Source organism: Poeciliopsis prolifica, unplaced genomic scaffold (genome assembly GCF_027474105.1).
Source record: "Poeciliopsis prolifica strain line A6 unplaced genomic scaffold, Auburn_PproV2 SCAFFOLD030, whole genome shotgun sequence".
Classification (NCBI taxonomy): domain Eukaryota; kingdom Metazoa; phylum Chordata; class Actinopteri; order Cyprinodontiformes; family Poeciliidae; genus Poeciliopsis; species Poeciliopsis prolifica.
The window spans coordinates 73,768-94,078 of record NW_026562405.1 but is presented as its reverse complement, the minus strand read 5'-3'; the positions used below and the strand labels follow the sequence as shown (position 1 = coordinate 94,078).

The 20,311-nt window shown below is 37.2% G+C and overlaps 1 protein-coding gene across 1 annotated transcript; it reads right to left on the bottom strand.

The window, feature by feature from the left end:
* Positions 1-173: 173 nt before the first annotated feature.
* On the bottom strand, positions 174-18,772 carry cand2 (cullin-associated and neddylation-dissociated 2 (putative)). Its single transcript, XM_055050350.1, has 24 exons — positions 18,586-18,772; positions 17,838-17,981; positions 17,308-17,462; positions 17,050-17,173; positions 16,713-16,770; positions 14,727-14,925; positions 13,887-13,992; positions 12,692-12,831; positions 12,088-12,392; positions 10,905-11,046; positions 10,600-10,718; positions 10,244-10,399; positions 9,487-9,708; positions 9,190-9,396; positions 7,622-7,809; positions 5,597-5,756; positions 5,187-5,327; positions 4,769-4,908; positions 4,480-4,655; positions 3,332-3,427; positions 1,580-1,749; positions 1,344-1,508; positions 1,092-1,199; positions 174-971 (listed from the first exon to the last, which is right to left on the bottom strand). The coding sequence occupies exons 1-24, from the start codon at positions 18,651-18,653 to the stop codon at positions 741-743; spliced, it is 3,720 nt and encodes a 1,239-aa protein (XP_054906325.1). The 5' UTR covers positions 18,654-18,772; the 3' UTR covers positions 174-740.
* Between the last annotated feature and the right edge of the window lie 1,539 nt (positions 18,773-20,311).

Here is a 20,311-nt window from a genome sequence, read left to right as displayed (position 1 = left end):
AACAGAGCATCCACTATATGTAAGCTAATTGAAAGTACTTGCTGTCAGGATCATAAAAAATTTTTTTACGTTTCATATGTATTTTTAAACAATTTATTAAATCTATTTCTATCCACATAGCGACACTCAAATCAATTCTCCATGATTGGCAAGACCAAAGAACTGTCAAAGGATGCCAGGATGTAAAAGGTTGAATTTAATAAAACAATTTGTGTCTTGCCACTTTTTTAATTGTAACTTTTTAAAAACAAAAGTCAAACTTTTCTGATGCTGAGGTGCATTTACAAACACATTCAAGAGAACAGGACATTAGGAAGAGTTTAATGTGTTTAAATGACAACACAGCATTTTCTCAGTCATAAAGAGCTCAAACTGGTATATTTTCTGCCTAATAAAAAAATTATATTCTTTGTAAGATGTTTGCTCTTTGCAAAATGCCACTTCTATAGTGAGGCTTAGTAAAAACATATTTAACTCAGTTTAAAATGGCTGAACGGCAGAGTTTATCATTTTAACTTAATGTGGAAAAAGCACTATTTTCAGTTTATGTTTCATAAATGTATTCAGCTCACATAGACAGGATGTAATTAATTAGATCCAACAAGGGAGAAAAAAAATTCACACAATAAACAAAACATCAAATGTTGGATCAAACAATAACCTGAAGCTCTAAAAATACAAAAAAACTAAACAAAAACTGAAAAACCACCATATTCTCTTCTAAGGCACTAAAGGAGTGCTTAGCTCATATCCATGCTCTCTGTGGGGCCTAAGCCCCCTGCTTCCCCTCCCTGGACACTCTGGTAGATGGACGCCATGTCTGCATTGGATCTAATCTGATTGGCGAATTCAGCCATGCTGGGACTTCTCTCCACCTCTGGTACAGCCAGCAGGGCGGCGACAGCGCGCATTGCTGAGCGCCGCAGTTCCTCTTGCTTCTCAAACTCCTGTTTTACAGAGCCGGCCTTTACCTGTAGATTGTAGGAGATGCCACAGAGTGTAAACCATGCTGTTTGGTGGGCTATCTGGTTAAGCATCAGGTCAAAAAACTGGTAATAATGAAAAGCAATAATTTTAAAGTGTTTCAATACTTTGGTGGTGCAGGTGGCTTTAAGAGGTTCCACCAGTCGGTCTAGTCTTTGGAGAACAGCAGCAGGACACAAAGAAACCAGTCTGGCCAACATCAAAAAGGTCAACATCTACAACCCAGAATAAACAGAAGTGATAGAAAAAGGTTCTTTAACGGTCCAGAAACCTGAATTGCTGTTTTCTTACATTCCATGAAGCAAGCTTGACATTTATTTGATACAATTATTTAATTTTCAAATAATATTCCTGCTCACCCTGATGTCATAGTGGTCTTTAAGTCCTTCCTCTACATGATCCAGAAACTGCAGGACATCCAGCCCCTCTAGGCAGCTGTCCAGCAGAGTGTACATACACTCAAATGCTGCTTTACGCACATCCAAACCATCATCCACCGTGTGTTTGAAGGGTCCCATCTCCACCTGTAGCACACATGCAAAGCATTACATTTGCACACATTGTCATTATTTGCAGTGTCTATCAGCTAACACACCTCCCTTATGAGGTCCTTCCTGATCTTGGTTTCCTTGTAAAGGTGAGGCAGGATTGTTCTCAGCAGACCTTGGACCAGAGATGGTTTGTTATGAGCAGCAGAGTTAAACATCACCAAGGCGACACGGCGCACATTGATGTCACTGTCCTGCAGGGTCTTCAGAAAGTCACCTGTCAGAGTAAAATACAAAATATCTTTGTATCACCATTAACAAAGTGTGAAACTCTCATCGAATATGATGAAAAGCTAATATACTAAAGTGTGCTAAAAATGGTTTAGGACTTCAAATAAATGTTTTTGTCGCAGTAGATCCACAAACAATGTCCCTCATTAAAAATTCATGGGACAGGCCAAATAATACTATTGCATATTGTGAAGTTGGAGGAAAACGGTACATAGTTTTAAAATTTTGTCAAAAGAAAAAAATCTATGCATACATTTGTTTTCATCCAACTTCGCCTAAAGGTAATGAAGCGCCACCAAGAAGCTTTAGAAACTTAGTACATAAAACCCACCAGAGTGATTTGACCTTAGCATAAATGCAGCTGTTCCCTCATCACCTTTCAAGGTTTGGTGAAAAACATAAGCAAACATGATTTATCAAAAAGACCAAAGAAGGCATCAGACAAGTCAGAGCCACTGTTAGTCATACTCTAAATATGATCTTAGTGGCAGGAAGGAAGTCACTGTTTAAAATTGTCAGAAGAATGTCCTGCTGCAGTTTGCCACAAGCAGCAAAAGGAAAACAGTAAATGTGGATCTTATTGACATTCAAGGAAATGTTACATGTGGGTCAAAATTAAGACATTACCTAACATCCTAAACACAACCTCACAAGGAAGCATGGTGTTGGCGGCATAATGCTGTTGTAATTCTTCCTACTTAGTAAAAGAGTTTGTATTGGTCTTTTTCATGAAAGTTAGGTAAATACATTGAGGTTTGGAAGTACAACATAACAAATGTAAAAAAAAGTTGAAGGATGGGGCGTGTTGTGGTGGCGTGGGGGTTAGAACGCCCCACGTTTGGAGGCCTCGGTCCTCGACGTGGACATCGCGGGTTCGACTCCCAGTCCCGAAGACCCTTGCCACATGTCCTCCCCCCTCTTCTCTCCCTCTTTCCTGTCTGTCTACTGTCGAAAAGCCCCTAGTGCCACAAAAACTCTTCGGAGAAAAAAAATAATAAAAAAGTTGAAGGATTATAAATATTTTTTGCAAAGTATGATGTATTCAGAATTCTAATTTGGAAACATCATGGTATCTGAGTTTACCACTTCAGTGGCTAAAACTAACTGAAATATTTACTTGGAAAACCATCTGCAAATTAAAACAAATTGTGCTTGAAGTTTATGGATTGTGACAACAGACGACTACCTCAGTAGCCTGAGGCTTCAGTAAGCATAGACTCATCACAGCTGAAGAGCTGAGGCTACAATCATCAGAAAGAGTCCAAAACAGCAGTATGTCTTGTTTTCTTTGTGCCCATCGGGTCTGTTTAATGTACCCAATTCAAGTTTGAGTACTTTTGAATCAGATACTCACACTAAGCCAGTATAAAGTTATATCAACAGAAACTAAGGCTCATTGGAAAATAACCAATGCTGTTCTGAGTGGCAACAGAGTGCTATGAATTTGACGTTTTCCATGAATGTTGAGGTTTGATCTTAAGTCCATTCACAAGCATTTTTATGTGCAATCATGTGGCCAGTAAAATGTTGTAGAATTTGTATTGGAAATCTTCAATGCTGTGTTTTACCGATGCTGTCTTTCAGCAGTGGGTCTATGGGAGATGGATGGTCAACAATCGTGAACTTTACAGCTGTCACCACCGTGCTGCGAGTCTGAGGAGAACCTGTAAGACAACAGGCAAGAGTAGAGTGTTAAAACTTGATTCTGTTTTATGAGGTGGATCAAGTTCTACAAGTTACCAGAAATAATTCTACAAATGAGATATTTAAACTAACCAATTTTTAACATCACTTCTCTGGGATCTGAACTAAAATAACTGAGGTTAAACTCCATGGATTTGCTGATATAAACACAGAAACACTTCAGAAAAAATAGATTAAGAGAAATGGGTGTCCCTGTTGCCATGGGCATTGCAGGGATATAAAAATAAAGCTAGTTTGGTTATACTCAGGAAAGAATAAATGGCTTGCAACATGATTAAACATTGTTTTTATTGTACCTAAATTCCATAAAACTCTTTGTGTCTCCTTTAGCATTTTGAAAAGTGCTTTGACTATGTTTTATTAATAAGTGATACCAAGATGCTTACCTTTTATTTGTACAGAGATTTTGCTTTGGTGTTAACTGTGGGAGAAATCATCGTAATCTTTTTCATTAATCTACGATATATTGGACTGATATGTTTTTGGTAAGAGTTTCATTAGTGCAGCTATTAAAGAACAAAAACACCACTTCAGATTCTTGAAAAGGGTTAATTTCATCCTCTTTATCTTTTCATTCTCTAAATAGGTAGAGCTCTTTATGATTCACAGTAGTTGCATTTCCATTAGAAATGGAACAAGCTGCAAAACTTTGTTGATACTTTTCTGATGTCAAAAGAAACAATTTCACAATTGCATTTTATCCATAAAATAAGAGAAACAGCACAAGTTGTTGATCATGTGACCCGTATGATATGAAAAAAGTGTTTGATTTACAGTTTCCTGAAACAAACCAACATCAGTATATGTGGAAAAAACCACATCCTGGCAGCAAAACTTTTTATCAAAAAAAATTTTTAATTGACATGTTCCCATTAAGTTAATTTATTTTCAAAATGTCAAGTGGTGAGTGGAAATGCCACTAATGAGGCATCTAAATGTCTAAATTTTAAAGGTCAAAAAGATCCAACATGACGAACTAAGGAGAGAAAAAAGAACTTAACCCCCACCGTACCAGCTTTAAGTTGTTGTTTTAGTCTGGGCAGAAGTTGTGCAGGGTTGACTAAGGTCAGTTTTCCCAAACATTCAGCCACTAGGTTCCTGGTCCCCTCCTCCTGACTCTCACAGTGCTGAAAGAGCAAAGCCCAGATCGACTCCACATGAGGTGAGAGACTAGAGGCTGGACAAGCACTGAGCAGAGAAAGAGAAAAAAAACTTCAGCAGAGATACTATGAAGGCCTCAAGGGACAGAACATGTTTGACTTATAAAATCTTTGATATAATGTATATGTATGAACACCCACCTGATGACCTCTTTGAGGGAGTGAAGCAGCAGGTATTGTCTTCGTGGTTGAGCTGAGATCTCTTTCAGCATGAAGGGCAGAAACTCATTTAGGCTGCCGACTGCCATGCCTCCTAAAGCGCAGGATGCCGCTGTTTTTATCTGGGAACACAGAAGGGATGATGCCTCAATGACTGTGAAGATAATTTGTGTTGGCATATTTTTACAACAACAAGCTGTGGCTTTAAGAAGAACAGAATGAAGTTGCTCCATGGGATCTTTTTTTTTATTATTCAGTGTTGTCACTGGATGTGTGAGCTCAGCCTCAGTCCAATGACTGTGAAATGAGTGTGAAATATTTCTTTATTTTTACTGTCCTTTTGTTTTATGCCATTTTGGAAGAACTATCAAGCTTAGATTTTTTATTATTTGAGTCCTACCTCCTCGTTGGCTGAGGAAAAGGCCTCCAAGATGACTCCCTGAACCTCCTTACTCCCTGCCAGACCGCCACTCCTCCCCACCTCCCCCAGACACAACAGAGACAGCACCCGAGCCGACTCTGGGGAGCTGGAGTTCTTCACCTGACAGAAGAGAGAAGTGAGCTTTAATAAGACAAACACCCAGGATGACATCGTTAAGCATCAGTGGTACCATGTTTCACAAAAATAATAAGAAAGGGGCAGTGTTAATACTGCAGAAGGTATTAATAAGATATCCGTTTTCATTTGACACTTTACAACCACAAAAGTCTGAGGATTTCACTGGGATTTTATAAGACGGGCAAAAACAAATAATATCTAATACCCTGAGAAAACCTTTTCCTATATAACTGAAAAGAAGAGTCACACACCTGCTGTATGAGGCAGGTCACAGTGCCAGGCATCTCTTTTGGAGAAGTGGAGGACAGAGCAGCCACACAGCGAGCCACAGAGTGATAGGACTGTCTGGTCAGGACGTCCGCAGAGGACTTGGGGCTTTGAAATGGCTCCATGAGAGACTTCAGCAACTGACTGAAGAAGAGAAGAAAATATAGGACTAAAACTAAGAAGAAAAGTATGATCAGATGCTAGTCCTTATGTACAAGTGTTGATACATTACAAATCACTGCAAGGTGCAATAATGCTGCTAAATGAAACATAATCTATATTGTGCTGTATTAATAACATTGTAAAAAGTTGACACTTTTGGAGTTCTAGAGTTTTATTTCTTAGGGGCACAACAAAAATGATTGGGTTTTCACAGAATCTAAAATAATTTAAATCTGACTTCAAATATACAAAAGAGTATGAGATCAGACCTTGCTGCTGTCTTTGTAATGAACAGGAAAGGTAGCATTCAGGTTCTGATCATCAACACCTCTAAAAAGCAGCAGTTTTGGGAGATCAATTATATGAAGCACATTATGTATAACCATTATTCAACAAAAAGTCTTCCAAAGAGTGGCAAATTCACCTTAAGTTTATCTTGTTAAGTTAAATAAACCCAAAAGCTCAAGACTCATCAGGCCAAAATAATATTACATTTGAAAGTTTATTACCATACAAATGGGAGAAAGACTAAACATGTGCAGGTTGTTCAGGTTGCGATGGAAAATCATTTTTGGTTTCAAAACATTATAGCACTCCAACTTTAGTTTGCAAAGTTGCATCTGGAAGAATTCCAAGATTACTAGAACAGTGTTCTTTAGACAGATCAGACCAAAGCAGAAATTCTCATCCATAGCTGCATGGTGAATGAAGAGCATGCAGAACATATGAGCACCACAACCACATCAAGCATGGTGTTTGTGGGTGATGGTTGATGATGTTTTGCAGGGGAAGGAAATGGGTAACTTTGTAGTCCTTGAGTCGATCATATGGAAAGCCTCTTCTTGCATCCTGTCGCTACAGATGAGAGCATTTTTATCTTTTTATCTGGAGTAGGTTGATGTCATTTGGAGGAAATAAGTTCCACCATTTTGTGTTGCACAAACAGAGACTGTTGCTGTCCTGTCATAACAGAGCCACTGATTAACACACAAGTTTTACAGAAGTCTTCAGAGCCTAATTGCATCTGACATGCGATCCTTATGTCACTGAAAATGTCCCCCAAAAGAAGCTGGAACCCCCCGACCAGTAGATCAGTTTTCCTTGCCACCACATAAGGCCAACAGTTGAGGTAAGTTTAAATGTAGGATATTTTATAGTCAGGTCATTTATCAGTTTTGGCACTAGTTAATGTTCTCCATGAGTCAGCTTGGGACAACCTTAATTTTGACAAAGTTCCTGGAGAGCCACAGAAGGCATTACACGTCAGTTTTACCAGACTCAGTATTACTGCCTGTGATTAGTGAAGTGATCTTTATCAACATAATTTGTGGAGTTCCCCTTGAAAACAGTAATCACATCATTATTGATTTTGTAGAATAACAAAGCGGGCCTGACTCAGTTGTGACTCAAGAGTGATGTCCACACACTGGAGACATGATTTAATCTGGACTGGTGACATGAGAGGAGCTCTGATCAAGTTTCACTGTTTTTATTTTCTGCAATATATATAATAGCTTCTAATCAGCAAAGGAGACTTTGACATTGTAAGTTTTGGAAGGCTTTCTCATACCCTGATGAAATAAGCTGTTTACAAGCCTGAGGGAAACACCAAATTTTGGCATGATTGTAATTTTATAGAGCTGCCCAAAAGGTACATCCATTTGCAACATCAGCTCTAAAATTACCTGATTCTTATCTGCAATTTTCAACCTTTGTTGGTCAACAACTCATTGGTTGCAAACTATTAGCAGTTATTGGTCCTGAACAAGTTTCCCATCATTCTGTGTTGGCCCAAGTATGATATTCTTAGTTTCTGGAAGTTGGGACAGTTGACCTCCCCAGCTTACCTGTAGCCCAGGTTTGTGGCCTTGCTCACCACCAGGGCTTGGAGGAAGTCCAGTATAGCCAGAAGTGCTCCACCCTGCAGCAGTGGGGAGTGGATGAGCTTAAAGACTCCAGACAGCACAGATGAGCTGATTTTAGCCAGAGAGGAGGGGCAGGCTTTGGCCATGCAAGTTAACAAGGTAATGGACACCTAAGCAGAGGAAAGCATAAAGTACATAAAGTGTTTTAACAGCACAAAACAGCTCCAGAAGTTTGGCCTAAAGTCATGCTTTATAGTTCAAATCCTGATTTTACTTTCTGTAGTTGGCAGTAACTTTAATACAGTGAAAATTAACAAGGAAGGCAATGACTATCCACTATCATCATGGCGTCACCAAGATGCAGTCATAAATTAAAATGTGTTTTATAGATTGATATAAACACAACCTAGTTGTGCTGAAGTAAAAATTAATGCAGTTTAAATAAAACAATTAAATGTCCCTAATAACTAACTAACTGCTTCCCAAGTTTCTAATTAAGAAATAAAAGATTGACATGTCGCAATCGGAAGTTCGTCTCATATCAGTCAGAAGTTGAGCATCGGGTTATCATTATCTCAGCCGAGATCTATAATGTGAAATAAACACACCTATAAACCACTTTCCAGCATATAGTCCGCCTAACAACTTCCATCCAACAGAGCTTGTACTCTGTACTCAGACCCACTGGTTAATAATAAAAGGGTCAATTGCTCTCATACCTATTGTTGACATTGACTAGTGTTCTCTGTTTGAGTAATATCACTTGATCAAGCCTTTACTAACATTTCACACTACAAAATAAGTACTAAAATTATCTATGATTTGTGCTGATATTGTATCGGGCCAATATCAATATCAAAAGTATTAATATTGACACAAAATACCAAATACCAAAATAATGATGCAACTATTGTTGGATGCTCCAGGCCTGCGATGGGCAGAAGAAAAGGTGCACAATGTTTCAAATTGCAGTTGTCATGGCAGTATTAGTATGTGCAATACTGCTACCCCAAAGGTCTGCTTGGATGCAAAACTTAAATGTAATGAATTGAAAATATATTTGGCTTGCTGGTATGAAAACTCAGAAGTCAGATATATTTTTAGTAACTGAGATACTAAAATTTACTGGGACTGGGACTGTAAGGAGTCAGAAAATGGTGGGTTACGCATAATTAATATTGTTTTTACAATTTTATCTAAAATCCTGCAGACCTAATCAATGTCTACCAGTGTGATTCAAGGAACAGTAGTGAACAAGTAAGTCTGATCCAAGCAGCTCCTACCTTGCAACTTACAGGACTTAAAACTGCTAATACACAAAAGTAAACCTTTAGTATTGTTCTGAAGTCTGTTTCTCAATGGTCCATGGCTGTTTTGGCAGAAACAAACTGTTAAACGGTGGCCATGATGCTATATATGATTGGTGTATTTTCACTGTGACAAATTAATCTAAAAAATGTTTTCTGACTTAAGTGATGTAACAATTTTAGTGTTTTGCAGATGGAAAAAAACCCATCTGGTTTTAGAAAGAGCATTGTTGGTGTGAATACCTGTGATACATGCATGTCGCTCTCATCCACCAGAGAAGGAATCTCACTTAACACAGGCTCCAGAGCAGCTGGCTTGATGCTGGCAGCATGATGGGTAACTAGCGCCGTGAGACACGCCAATGTGCTGAGCTTCAGACCTCGCTGGTTCTTCCGCAAGAAAGACCCCAACACTGACAAAGCCTCCGGCAGGATGGATGTCATGTCAATCTAGAGGAGCGAGGAATGTTGCTTTCATATTTTAAAAGAAAGTCAGGTTTTATTTTTGTAAATTTATTTAAAAAAAGTTTCCTACTGAACCTTTTGTGGAGATGCAGAGATGAGGGTTAGGGTCTTCACTGCTGTCAGTCTTGTTATCTCATTTTTCAACCTGTCCAAAAAGATACCCAAGATTCCCTGCAGCTCCGTCCCCAGGTGGTCGCCAAGATGACTCACCATCTGACCCATACAGGAAATAGCTCTCTCCTTCACTTCCTGGTCAATGTCTGTTGCTTTGAGCCTCTTCATTGTTACTGAAAACACCTGGAGGAAAGAAGATTTAATAAAGAACAGGTGACAAAATAAAACACATCTGGAGCAAAGCAACAGCTAATCCAAGGCAAATAAACAAAAGAACCAAAACAGGAACAAATAATAAATTAGAACAAAACAATGTAAAAACAACAGGCTCATCCAGTGAAAGAAAAACAATCAGTGAAATGGAACAAAGCCTGCAAGGATAAATATTTCTTTGATATTCTGGAGGAAGCAGAAACCAAATTTCCACACAACACAAAAAATGCAGCTTTCCCAAGTTATTTATGTAAGCATTTTTGATTTCCCTGTGTTTAAAGATAAAACACAGAAGCATTGCAGTCTTACAAGCAGTATAAGCAAAATATATTTGGATGTTTGCTGTACATAAATCAAATTCTTTTATATCATAAGTATTATATCTTTGCTGACTAAACATTTTTTTTTTGTAAACTGAAGCTGGTTTTCCTCTCCTAAAACAAAAAAATTAATGCAAACTCTGACAATGTACACTGAATAAAACATTTAAAAAAATAGGATATACCTCCTGAATGAAAGGCTTTGGGTCAAAACCTAAGGATGTGGTTGTCTGTCCCTGTGGCCTCATCACTTTGATTAGCTGCTGAGTGACCAGCAGCGCCTCTGAGGTGATCTTATAGAAAGTGTCCTCAACGCATGTTAGGATGGCAGGCAGCAGCGTCTGCAGGATCGAAAGAGAGGATAACTATGAAAACGTTGAGACGCCCAGACACCCGTTCATGGTTCACAGTGATTTCCAAGACAATAATACCAAGATAACTAAGATTGTTCTGACCAAACTTTATCACTTCCCACAAAATGCATATCCACGATTTTGGCTTAAAGCCTTCAGAGCAAAGCATTAAAGGAGGTTTGAACAACCTGCATGTGTGGCTGAAATGCTAGAGGATTATGGGAGATGAGAAGAACGTGGACGAATGAAAGAGCATCAATCCTCATGGTGGAGGAGGTGGATTTATCAGTCAGGGAAAAGACAATGCCTGGAAGAAGAAAAAAAGAAGCAGGGATGAAGAAAAAAGAAAGCAAAGGAAAGTGAACTAAAGAGAAGGACAAAGAGATCGTTTCAGTGTGAAAAACTGAAAAAGAAAAAAAAGCTGACTATAATAAATTTGAGATTTATACCACATTAACAAAGATAATGGGTCAATGTCACAATGTATGTGTACCAGGTATAAGGACAGATATATGCTCTTCCAAGGCTCCAGGTACTGTGTAGGCTAGCTCTGTGAGAAGACAGAAGCAACCCTGTCGAGATTTAAGACTCTTCTCCTTTAACTGTTTATGGAGAGCCTTCACAATCACCGGAACCTGAATGGAGATGAAAACACATATTAAACATGAATGTCTCAAAACAGGAGCCCATTTGCAAGATACAAGTTTCCTTTCCTGACAGAAAGTGTAAATGTTTTTTGTTTCTATAATACAGCACTTGTTGATGTCATTTCGTGGCACCCCTGGTAAGGATGTGCAGTAGCCTAATGTCAATCTAAAATATTAGAAATATAACACTTTGAAATCAAATTATTCATCAGGGATGGAAATCCCATGTTAGTGAAAAGTTGTTTTCAACAGTCACTGTGTGCTTTACATTTTGAAAATAATACACATGGCTAAAAAAATGTTATTTCTACTTTACACTTTAAGTTCACTGTGTTGCCTTCAAACATGTCTTTCTATTTCCTTTGGGCATCACATAGACCTTATTTTTCCATTCTTCACAAAACAAAACAAAAAACAACATGCTGTTCATGTACAGTAAGTATTAACTAAACTCCATAAATCTAAAAATAGCTACAGGAAGATATAGCTGTATTTAGTTTATGATGTTGATATTAACTCATTCATATCCACATTCAGGGTAATAATCTAATAAATGTGAAACAACTGGAACTATCAACTATCCAAAATTATCCCATCAGCAGCAGAGCATTAAAGTCAACAAAGTCCCCATAGCAACTATTAAACACCATCTATGTGCCACCATCGTTTCCAATGAAGTCTTTTTTTGTCTTATCGTTACAACTGTAACCATGTGGTTTTCTAAGTTTTACTAAGCCTGTAACTAGAGCAGTGTGCTTTGATCTGATCATTTTAAGTTTGAGCTTTTCTGCATCAAACACCCTAAATGAGGCTGGTATAAAACAGTGGGGAAGAAAAACATTTTTGCCCACTGTTAACATAAAAAATACATTTGTGGATCACAATTTTAAAAAAATTAAGTTGTGTCCAAATTTCAATAAAAGTCTGGTAATTTTAATTTTGACAATGTTTCATGCAATAATACATGACTCAGTTTTAGAAGCTTAAATTTTTCTTCTGGCCTCAGGTATTAACATCTGTTTTCAGCACCTCTTTTTTCAGCAAAGCGACCGCTGGTTCTTCCTCTGTTCCTGGCTCTGAACTGGCAGTAATGAGGCTGTGATGACTTGAACCGCCTCGTGTTTGCCTCAGGAGAGTAGAAAAAGCAGCAAAAACGTCAGCCTTCACGTTCTCCTCACGCTCCTTGAATCGGGCCAGCAGAGCTGGGCAGATGGAGGAGTAGAAGGAGAGGAGAAGGTCTCTCCTCGTGCTGATCAATGCCTCCAGACACTTGATGGCGGAGCGGCGAACCTTCCAGCTCATGTCGTCGTCATCGCTGTACTCATCATCTGATTCTGTGAAACGTTAAAACATAATACTTCTTCAGAGTGTCTTCAAGATTTATTCAAATTTATTTCTAATGTGATGTTTTGACAGTGGTTCAACTGAGAACTGAAGTTTTGGACATTTGAACTTTTGATTAAAAGTCAGATGTTTCTCTTTTTTGAAGACCCAAGTCAGAATCTTCATTTTTAATTTTACAGAAGAAACAAAATTCATTAACTTATGTTGGTGAATATCAGATTTTGATTTTTTTTTTTAAATCTTAATGTTCTGCTCAAGAAAAATAACAGATAAAAACCTGATAACAAACCTTCATCAGCTCCATCCTCTATGTCCATGCTGTCTTCATCTTCCTCGTTGTCATCATAGTTGTAGTTAGGGTCAAAGGTCATAAACTTCAGACAGAGCTTAGTCACCGTGGCAACATGAGGTGACATCTCCTTTGGACATCTAATGAACAAACACAATGTGAGTACTAGACAAAAATACATATGTACACAATAAAGGGCATCAAAATAGAATTATTTGCATCTTTATCAACAGGTTTATTTGAAGTTTAGGCCTTCTTTGTTAAATGTATAAATTTCAGTTTCCAGTTATGTCCTCTAAATCCCAGTGAACAATGTTATTTGTTTCTTGTTCTATTTTATTTGAATTTATTACAGCTCAACTCTGAAAGCACAATCTTGTCAAAGAATAATAGCAAATTTATTTAATATAACACATCACCCTGAACACATCAACCCCACTGTAAAAGATGGCATCATGTTCTGGAGATGCTGTTTTTCAACAAGAAAAGAGAAGCTGAGCAGAGGTGACAGGAGGAAAGATGTAGCCAAAAACAGAGCAACCCTGAAAGAAACCTTGTTGGTGGTATCATGATTTATACAATACAATTGTCATCTATTTGAACTATGTTGTATTTAAGCACATAACTATGAATGAATTGATGCACGGAGGATATTTTTCCAGAACATCTTTCTGAATAACACCTGTTTACAGATATCACAGTGTTTGACAGTTAGCTGTAATGAAAATGGAAGGATAAGGCAAACAAAAAATTCAAACTCAAACAATTCAATGTAAATAAGTGAATGAAAAATGTTTAATAAAATTGATGTGATTATTGAAAAGAACTTTCACCAACAAACACCTAAAACTGTGACCCAACCAAAAGTGTTTTTGATCAGAGCCAAAGAATGCATCTTCTTCTAAATAGGTGATCAGGTTACTTTTTTAACCTGTGATGCACTGAGAAGCACACTTGTAGATAACATACATGCTTCACATTATCAGCCAGTTTGTTTGTTTGTGACTCTGTGTGTAATTTATTCTGTTCATGGTGAGATTGTCTAGATTTCCCCAGATAATTAACCTGCCCAGTGGTTTGGGGTTAGGGTGAGGTGAATGTTTGATGAGGAGCATTAATGGATGGAAAGGAAATGATGGGAGAAATTCAATATAATGTTTTCCTGAAGTGAAGGAAGCAACGTGTTTGTTTGTACCTTCGTATAAAGGCTTCAAAGGCCTGGAAGCAATACTCCCTCAGCTCATCGTCCTCCACACTGGTGAACTTCACCACCATTGGGATCAGTTTCTCTAAATGCTCTCCTGCAGTAAAACAGGAAAGGAATCTAAAGTTACAATAAACTGTGACACATCACTTCAAATTAAAGAGCAATACCAGCCTATAAAATGTTTGTTATGAAAATACAAACCTTTTACAGCAACCACAAAAGTTATGGTTGCCATGAGAGCAAGTATAACTTTGCATACCATAGAACCATAGAACCTGCATTGAACTTTCATTGCAACATTTTTGAGACGGTTTTCAACAATTAGCTATTTTTGAATAGTAAAGGCTGTCAGAGCTACAAATAATTAATTTGTTTGTTTTGTGAAACCATGGTGGTATATACCTATGAGTGATATGGACTTTTTAATTACCCAGATGTGTAAATGTATTTGACTGAATATGCACAACAGCTCTTTTGAATATTAGAAACAATGTCTATGCATCCATTCCAATGAATAAATGTAAAATAAACATTTTTATTTTTTTTTAGTTTTGGATGACAATGGGTTTAGAGAGAGAGGAACACCAAAGAGGCTAGCATTCATTAAAAAAAAGACTAAATACGTACACTGAAGCCAAAAAAGAAAAAAACAAAAAGTGCTAAATGGAGTCAGAAAATTAGATGTCATCATTTTTTCATTTCTATTAGATTTTATAGGAACACACTGTTGTAAATATGTTGTTAATACATTTGAAACATCCCCATTATAGGATATAAAATTTCATAAAGAAAACTAACTGTACCCTGAGAAAAGAGAAAATTTCTCACCAACTCGATGGCCGCCTTGCCGACTAACAGTTGCCAAGCACTGGATGTATGTTCTCATCAGTGATGTTTGCGGGTTCTTTGCCAGTTCTTTCAACAGGTGTTCAGTCAGCTGAGAGAAGAGGGCGGGGCTACAGCAGGGCACCAACTGGCCGAGAGCCAAGATGGAACGCTTCCTCACTGCCATTCTGGAGCTGGTAAGCTGGATGATGAAGGTAAAGAATAAACGGCTGAACAGACGAAGATAAGTTGATTTCAAAATAAATCCTTCAAAATGGCTGTAAAGTAGTCTTCCTAGTTTCAGCTACTTTTAATAATACTTTTGGCCCATATTATGAACTTCCACTACTCACAGAACACTTTATTTGCATCTGCATCTGCACCATTTAGTGTATTGCAGTGAAAGCTAACTTTAAATAAAAAATAATAATCAGTTTGTTCAGCACCAGAAGTTGCAACATGAAATTCAGTGAAACTTCTCCCCTTAATAATTGAGTTACATGTACTCCAAGACAAAAGTATAATATTCCATCCACTGTGTTTTTGTAGATTTTCAAATTGTTTGGTTTAGACACAATACGCTAAAAACAACAATCTCGTGCTGAGATAAAAAGTAGGCCTATCTGATAGATTTTCAATTTACAGGGTGGGTTGTTGTGAAAAAGCAGGCTGGAACTGGGGACTCTCTCCTGTTGCAAAAATGCTTCAAAGTTACTGAGATCTTTTTGTGTGTTCAAGTGATCTTGTACAAACTCTTCTCTCAAAAGAAAGAGAAGTGGAGGGGTGTTGTGCGACTTATTTTTTTGTTTGTTTTAAATACAAAAGGGCACCAATGTTGTGTTAAGACAACAAAAAGGTATTTCAAACTCTTTATTTTAAAAAAAAAGTTGGAGTCCAGCTCTAACCTCAGAGCATACTTGATCTCTTACATTCTTTATTTGAACAGTATGTCCTTTAATGTTAACCTCTTCTGGCCTGTTTCCCAGTTTCCAAAGGCTCTGATGCACAACATTTAATTAGTTCCATGTTTTATGATTGCTTTTGTTGTCCCTTTGTTGTACATCAGACATTTTGTTTTGCTAGTTTAAATTAAATCAGTAATACACTGCTGTGTACAAGTTCAGCCCCTGCACAAATTTGCAAATTGTTTGCAGTCATGAGGATATCATTGAGATTTTACGACATACTCCAAATTACAAATTATTGAAGTGTCAAGACAAATGTCAACATGTTCTTCAAGGCTTCAGTTTACTCTTTAAATATCATCTTATCCACCCAATTGCTTTCAGAAGTGACATAATTAGTAAAAATAGATTCCTCCTGTATGCAATATATCTCAATATGAATCTAGCTGTTTTGCAATGGCTTCGACAACGTCATTATGACAAAGCAACACATTAGAAAGGTCAGAATAAACATTTTCAGAGGTTTAAATAAAGACAAAAATATAAAATAATATCCCAAGTTTTGCATATCACACTGAGTGCTGTTTTAGTGATAGTATGGAATGACGACTAGCCTTGCAAAATAGCTGTAAACCAGAATTTTGCTATTTATGATACTTGAGTCTCAGTGTCCTGAATCATAGACATTTTCCACAGATCTAACCTATATGAAAGAATGGCATGAGACACAGCAAAAACATACAGAAATTTGTTCTGGTCAAACAATAACTTGTTGACCTTTGTAGGAAATGCTACGTGTAGGGAAAAAAATTCTTCTCATTACCCCAAAAACTGTCAAATACAGACATGGTAGCAATATGCTTTTCTTCAGTAGGGACATGGACAATGACCAAGATTGATGAAATAATGGCTTGAGCTAAATACAAGACAATCCCTACAGAAAACTTATTAAATACTGCAGAATGGTCAGTTTCATTAAAATAATCATATTATTATGCACGGATGTTTTGTAGTACTTTTTTAATAAGTTTTTTTTTTTTTTAAATAACACTCCAGTTAGAGTTTGTTTTCATCAATTTGTTACCTGAGGCAGCAGGCTGGAGAGGAGAGTGCTGTGAAAACCAACCAGAGTGCCACCCAGCCTGCAGGGGAAAATGAAATACTTAAAATACACAACAAATGCTTAAAATGCTTTAGTTTATCTGTTTGTTTGCATCTGTCTGTTTCTGTTCTGATAGCATCAAATATGCAGACAAAGTGCTTCGCAGGTATGTTGCTGCAAGTGACCAATAATTGAAGAATAATTACCCTTAAGCACATCTTGCCTCAACAGTTGCAACATACTTTCAATAACTTTTTACATACTACTTTGTTTATTTGATTAACACCTCAAGTGATTTTTAAAAGACATTTATATTTACCTTCCTAACATATCAGACAGAATGTCCAGAGCCTCTAACTGAACAGACACGTCTTCTTGTTTCCCCAGGGCACCAATCAGCTGAGAGGTAATCTTTTTACACACACTGGCTGTGAGACTCAAACCTGCCAGCATCACAGAGATGGGGTAGTTTAGGATGAGGTATCATTCCTAAACTCAAAACACAGATCTTATGGACATTCATCCAAAATTTAACTCTTTATTGGCATACAGGACAGAAGAGTCAACCAGCCCTCACCTGAGGCAGACAGTGGCAGCTCAGCGATCACGGCCTTCAGTCCCATGCTGGAAATGTCTCTCAGCTGCTCCTTATCTGACGACATGTTGGTACAGAGTATGTCCACCATGGCCTCCACCTGAGGCTCCTTCACTTTACTCACCAGAGGGGCCAGACTAAAAATCCAGAATATTGTACCTCAGTTTATGTCTTCACAAAAGTTTGTTTTTAATGCAGACATGTACATTTATATCTTATTTCATTGTCCCGTTGAAATTAAAAGAGACATCCAGTATAGATGTTTGTCTATCCCATATAAACAGTTTTAGGGTGTCATATACTTTTTACTTCTGATATAAGTTAATTAAAATGCAAATAAAATTAAAACATTAATCTAAAAGTCATATTAGTAGATGGATATTTTTCATCAGTAAGTAAACAGTGAATGAATTTTATATAACTTATGTATGAAAACACTGGTTTATGTTTAAGTGAATAATTTTTTCACATCTTCCACATCGTCTGAGGAATACATCTGTTGTAGGTTTTACCATTTTACAGCCAGGTTTTGCACCTCTCCGTTTTTGTCCTCCAGCAGTCTGAGCAGCATGTTTACCACCTTTCTCTCGCTCTCTTCATCCAGTTTAATGCTGTCTTTCTGCAGTTCCAACATCAGGTCATTGGTGGCCATAAACCTGGATGCACAAACATGCCAATGAGCAAATACAAACTCAAACACAGGTTCAAAAAGTGAGATTGTCAGATTAAGACATACATTTTATTGAACAAATTATAAAATGAAATACCAGAGAGTAAACCAGCTAAGATAAAGGTATGCTGTATTTAGAGAAGACTCAAACACATATGAAGCAATATTAAGAGGTTATCACTTATTAGAAATGTTTTGTTCTATAGGGTTTTCCTGATTAAATTGAAAGCAAAAAATTAAACTTTGCCAATGACAAACAAGGAGTAAAGCCTTTATTTTTCACCATTAAATATGCACCTTGATAGTTCTGTAATTTATATATTTTATTTGACTTTTTTATGCATTTCTGGAAAACCTGAAGGTTTTTTTTCTCTAATATTTAGTTGACGGCATTACAAGACTTGGTAAATAATATGAGCTGTGTGAGGAACTTGTAGAGCCGGTAAATATGAAAATAAAATAATAAATAAATAAAATCACCAACAGTTAAGTTTTACTTTGGAAAGAGGACACAGTGGCATTCCCATGACATCAGTCAGACTAAATGTGTCATGTCACTTTCAGAGGGTGCTGACAAACTCTTACTTTACCTGAAATCTTTGTCAGTTGATGTCATTTTCTCCAGCAAGCTGGAGATGTGGTACGAAACACTCGACATGGTGGCAATCTAACCGCTGACACCGAAGCTATGAAACTTATGATCTGTGGCAAAGCGGTGAAAGTGGAGCAAAAAGATTTACCCTGACAACATGGCGAGGCTGGTGGGCTGAAGGGAGAGCAAAGGGTCGGTGGAACCTGACACCTAGTGGGCAAAGATAAAAATAGACGCTAAGTCAGAGTGTAGGGGTTTATGTCGTCCCCATGTGGACTTAAAATGTTTTACACCTGAGTCTTTCATGTGCAAGAATAGAAGAGTTGTAAATTACAAAAGTAAAATTGAATAGATTTCTCGGGTATCTGTACTTTACTTATGTGTTTATCTTTTTACTTTTGCTAATTTTAAGAGAAATACATGTGCTTTCTTCTCACATTTTCACATATCCCTTGCTACTTCTATGATGGAAAAAAAAATGACGTGGAGTCATATCAAATCGTAACAAAAGTGGCCTTCCATGTTGTTGGCTTAAAGAACAATTACTTACAAATTTGCTGTTTTATGCAATCTAAATTTTCCTGACCTGACTGGGATTTGAGGAAAAACTACACCTTATTAGTTTTTTTTTTTTGTTGTTGTTTTTGTTTTAATTATTACTATTTCTATACCAACACAGAGCATGTTGTGAGCAAAAGAAAACAAATAATGTGTTTTGCATGGCAAGTATTTTAGACTCATCAAAAGTCTTTTCTTGGAGGTAAAAGTGACTTTTTATACATTTCAAAAATTGTATTTTTTACTTCTACTTGAATGACTGTTTCATTGCAGTCTTTTGTCTGCAATGATGACAAGTGTATAAGGGCCTTCACTTTTACTAGAGTATTTTTTCATACTAGTATCTGTACTTCTACTCCGTGACGATTTCCGGTGTGTGCAACAGGGGCAACTTCCCAGGGCATCATCTTCTCAGAACAGTCATCAGATGTTTAGCATTTAATATTATCCAGAATATTTCAAGGGGTTAATTTATTTTATTTTTTTATGTCTAGTGCTTATCGGTATCCTGGATGTTCAACATTATTGCAAATGTTTATCATATCTGGGATGTTTAACACTGTCCCTGATTTCAAGTGGTATCTCCAGAAAAGTTTCCTGTTACGTTGAACTTTAGAGATAACAGAAGACATGATGAACATCAGCAACATCCTTAAATATTAACAACAATGTTCATGGGAGATTAAATTAAAAATTGGGGACAATGTTAAAGATCCTGGACGACGTTAAACATTGGAGATAACGTCAGTGATGGCGTTGTACCCAATGTTTAACGTTGTCCTTTTTCTGTCTTTGGTCTGGTAATTTGGTCTCCACTAGCAATTTTTGAAAGACTATTTTGTTTCCAGAAACTTCATAATTTGTTTAATTGTTATATTTTTTTCTGTTGTTTTGTTTACTTATTTTGGATATCTAAAGCAAACAGGGCAACGGTCAAGCTATTGTACTATTGTATTCCCATTCCCCCTCAGTCTCCCACTAAGTAAAAGATAAAATAACCTGCACTTTTGAGGTCTGCAGAATGAAAAGCTGAACTCAGTTTCTCAGACTTTTCCAGATGAGGTAGAGACATTCAGGTTATTTTCATCATCTGCCTGTAACTAAAAACACTCAGATATTTCTGCTCTGCTGCAAAGCTGGAGCATCTGACTCCAGAGATGCAAGCC

Coding starts and splice junctions, on each gene's coding strand:
- cand2 (XM_055050350.1), bottom strand. CDS start 18,653: ATGTCGAGTGTTTCGTACCACATCTCCAGCTTGCTGGAGAAAATGACA. Junction 9,397..9,486: donor TCTCTGCATCTCCACAAAAG/GTTCAGTAGGAA, acceptor TCGCTCCTCTAG/ATTGACATGACATCCATCCT. Junction 4,656..4,768: donor TCCCTCAAAGAGGTCATCAG/GTGGGTGTTCAT, acceptor TTCTCTGCTCAG/TGCTTGTCCAGCCTCTAGTC.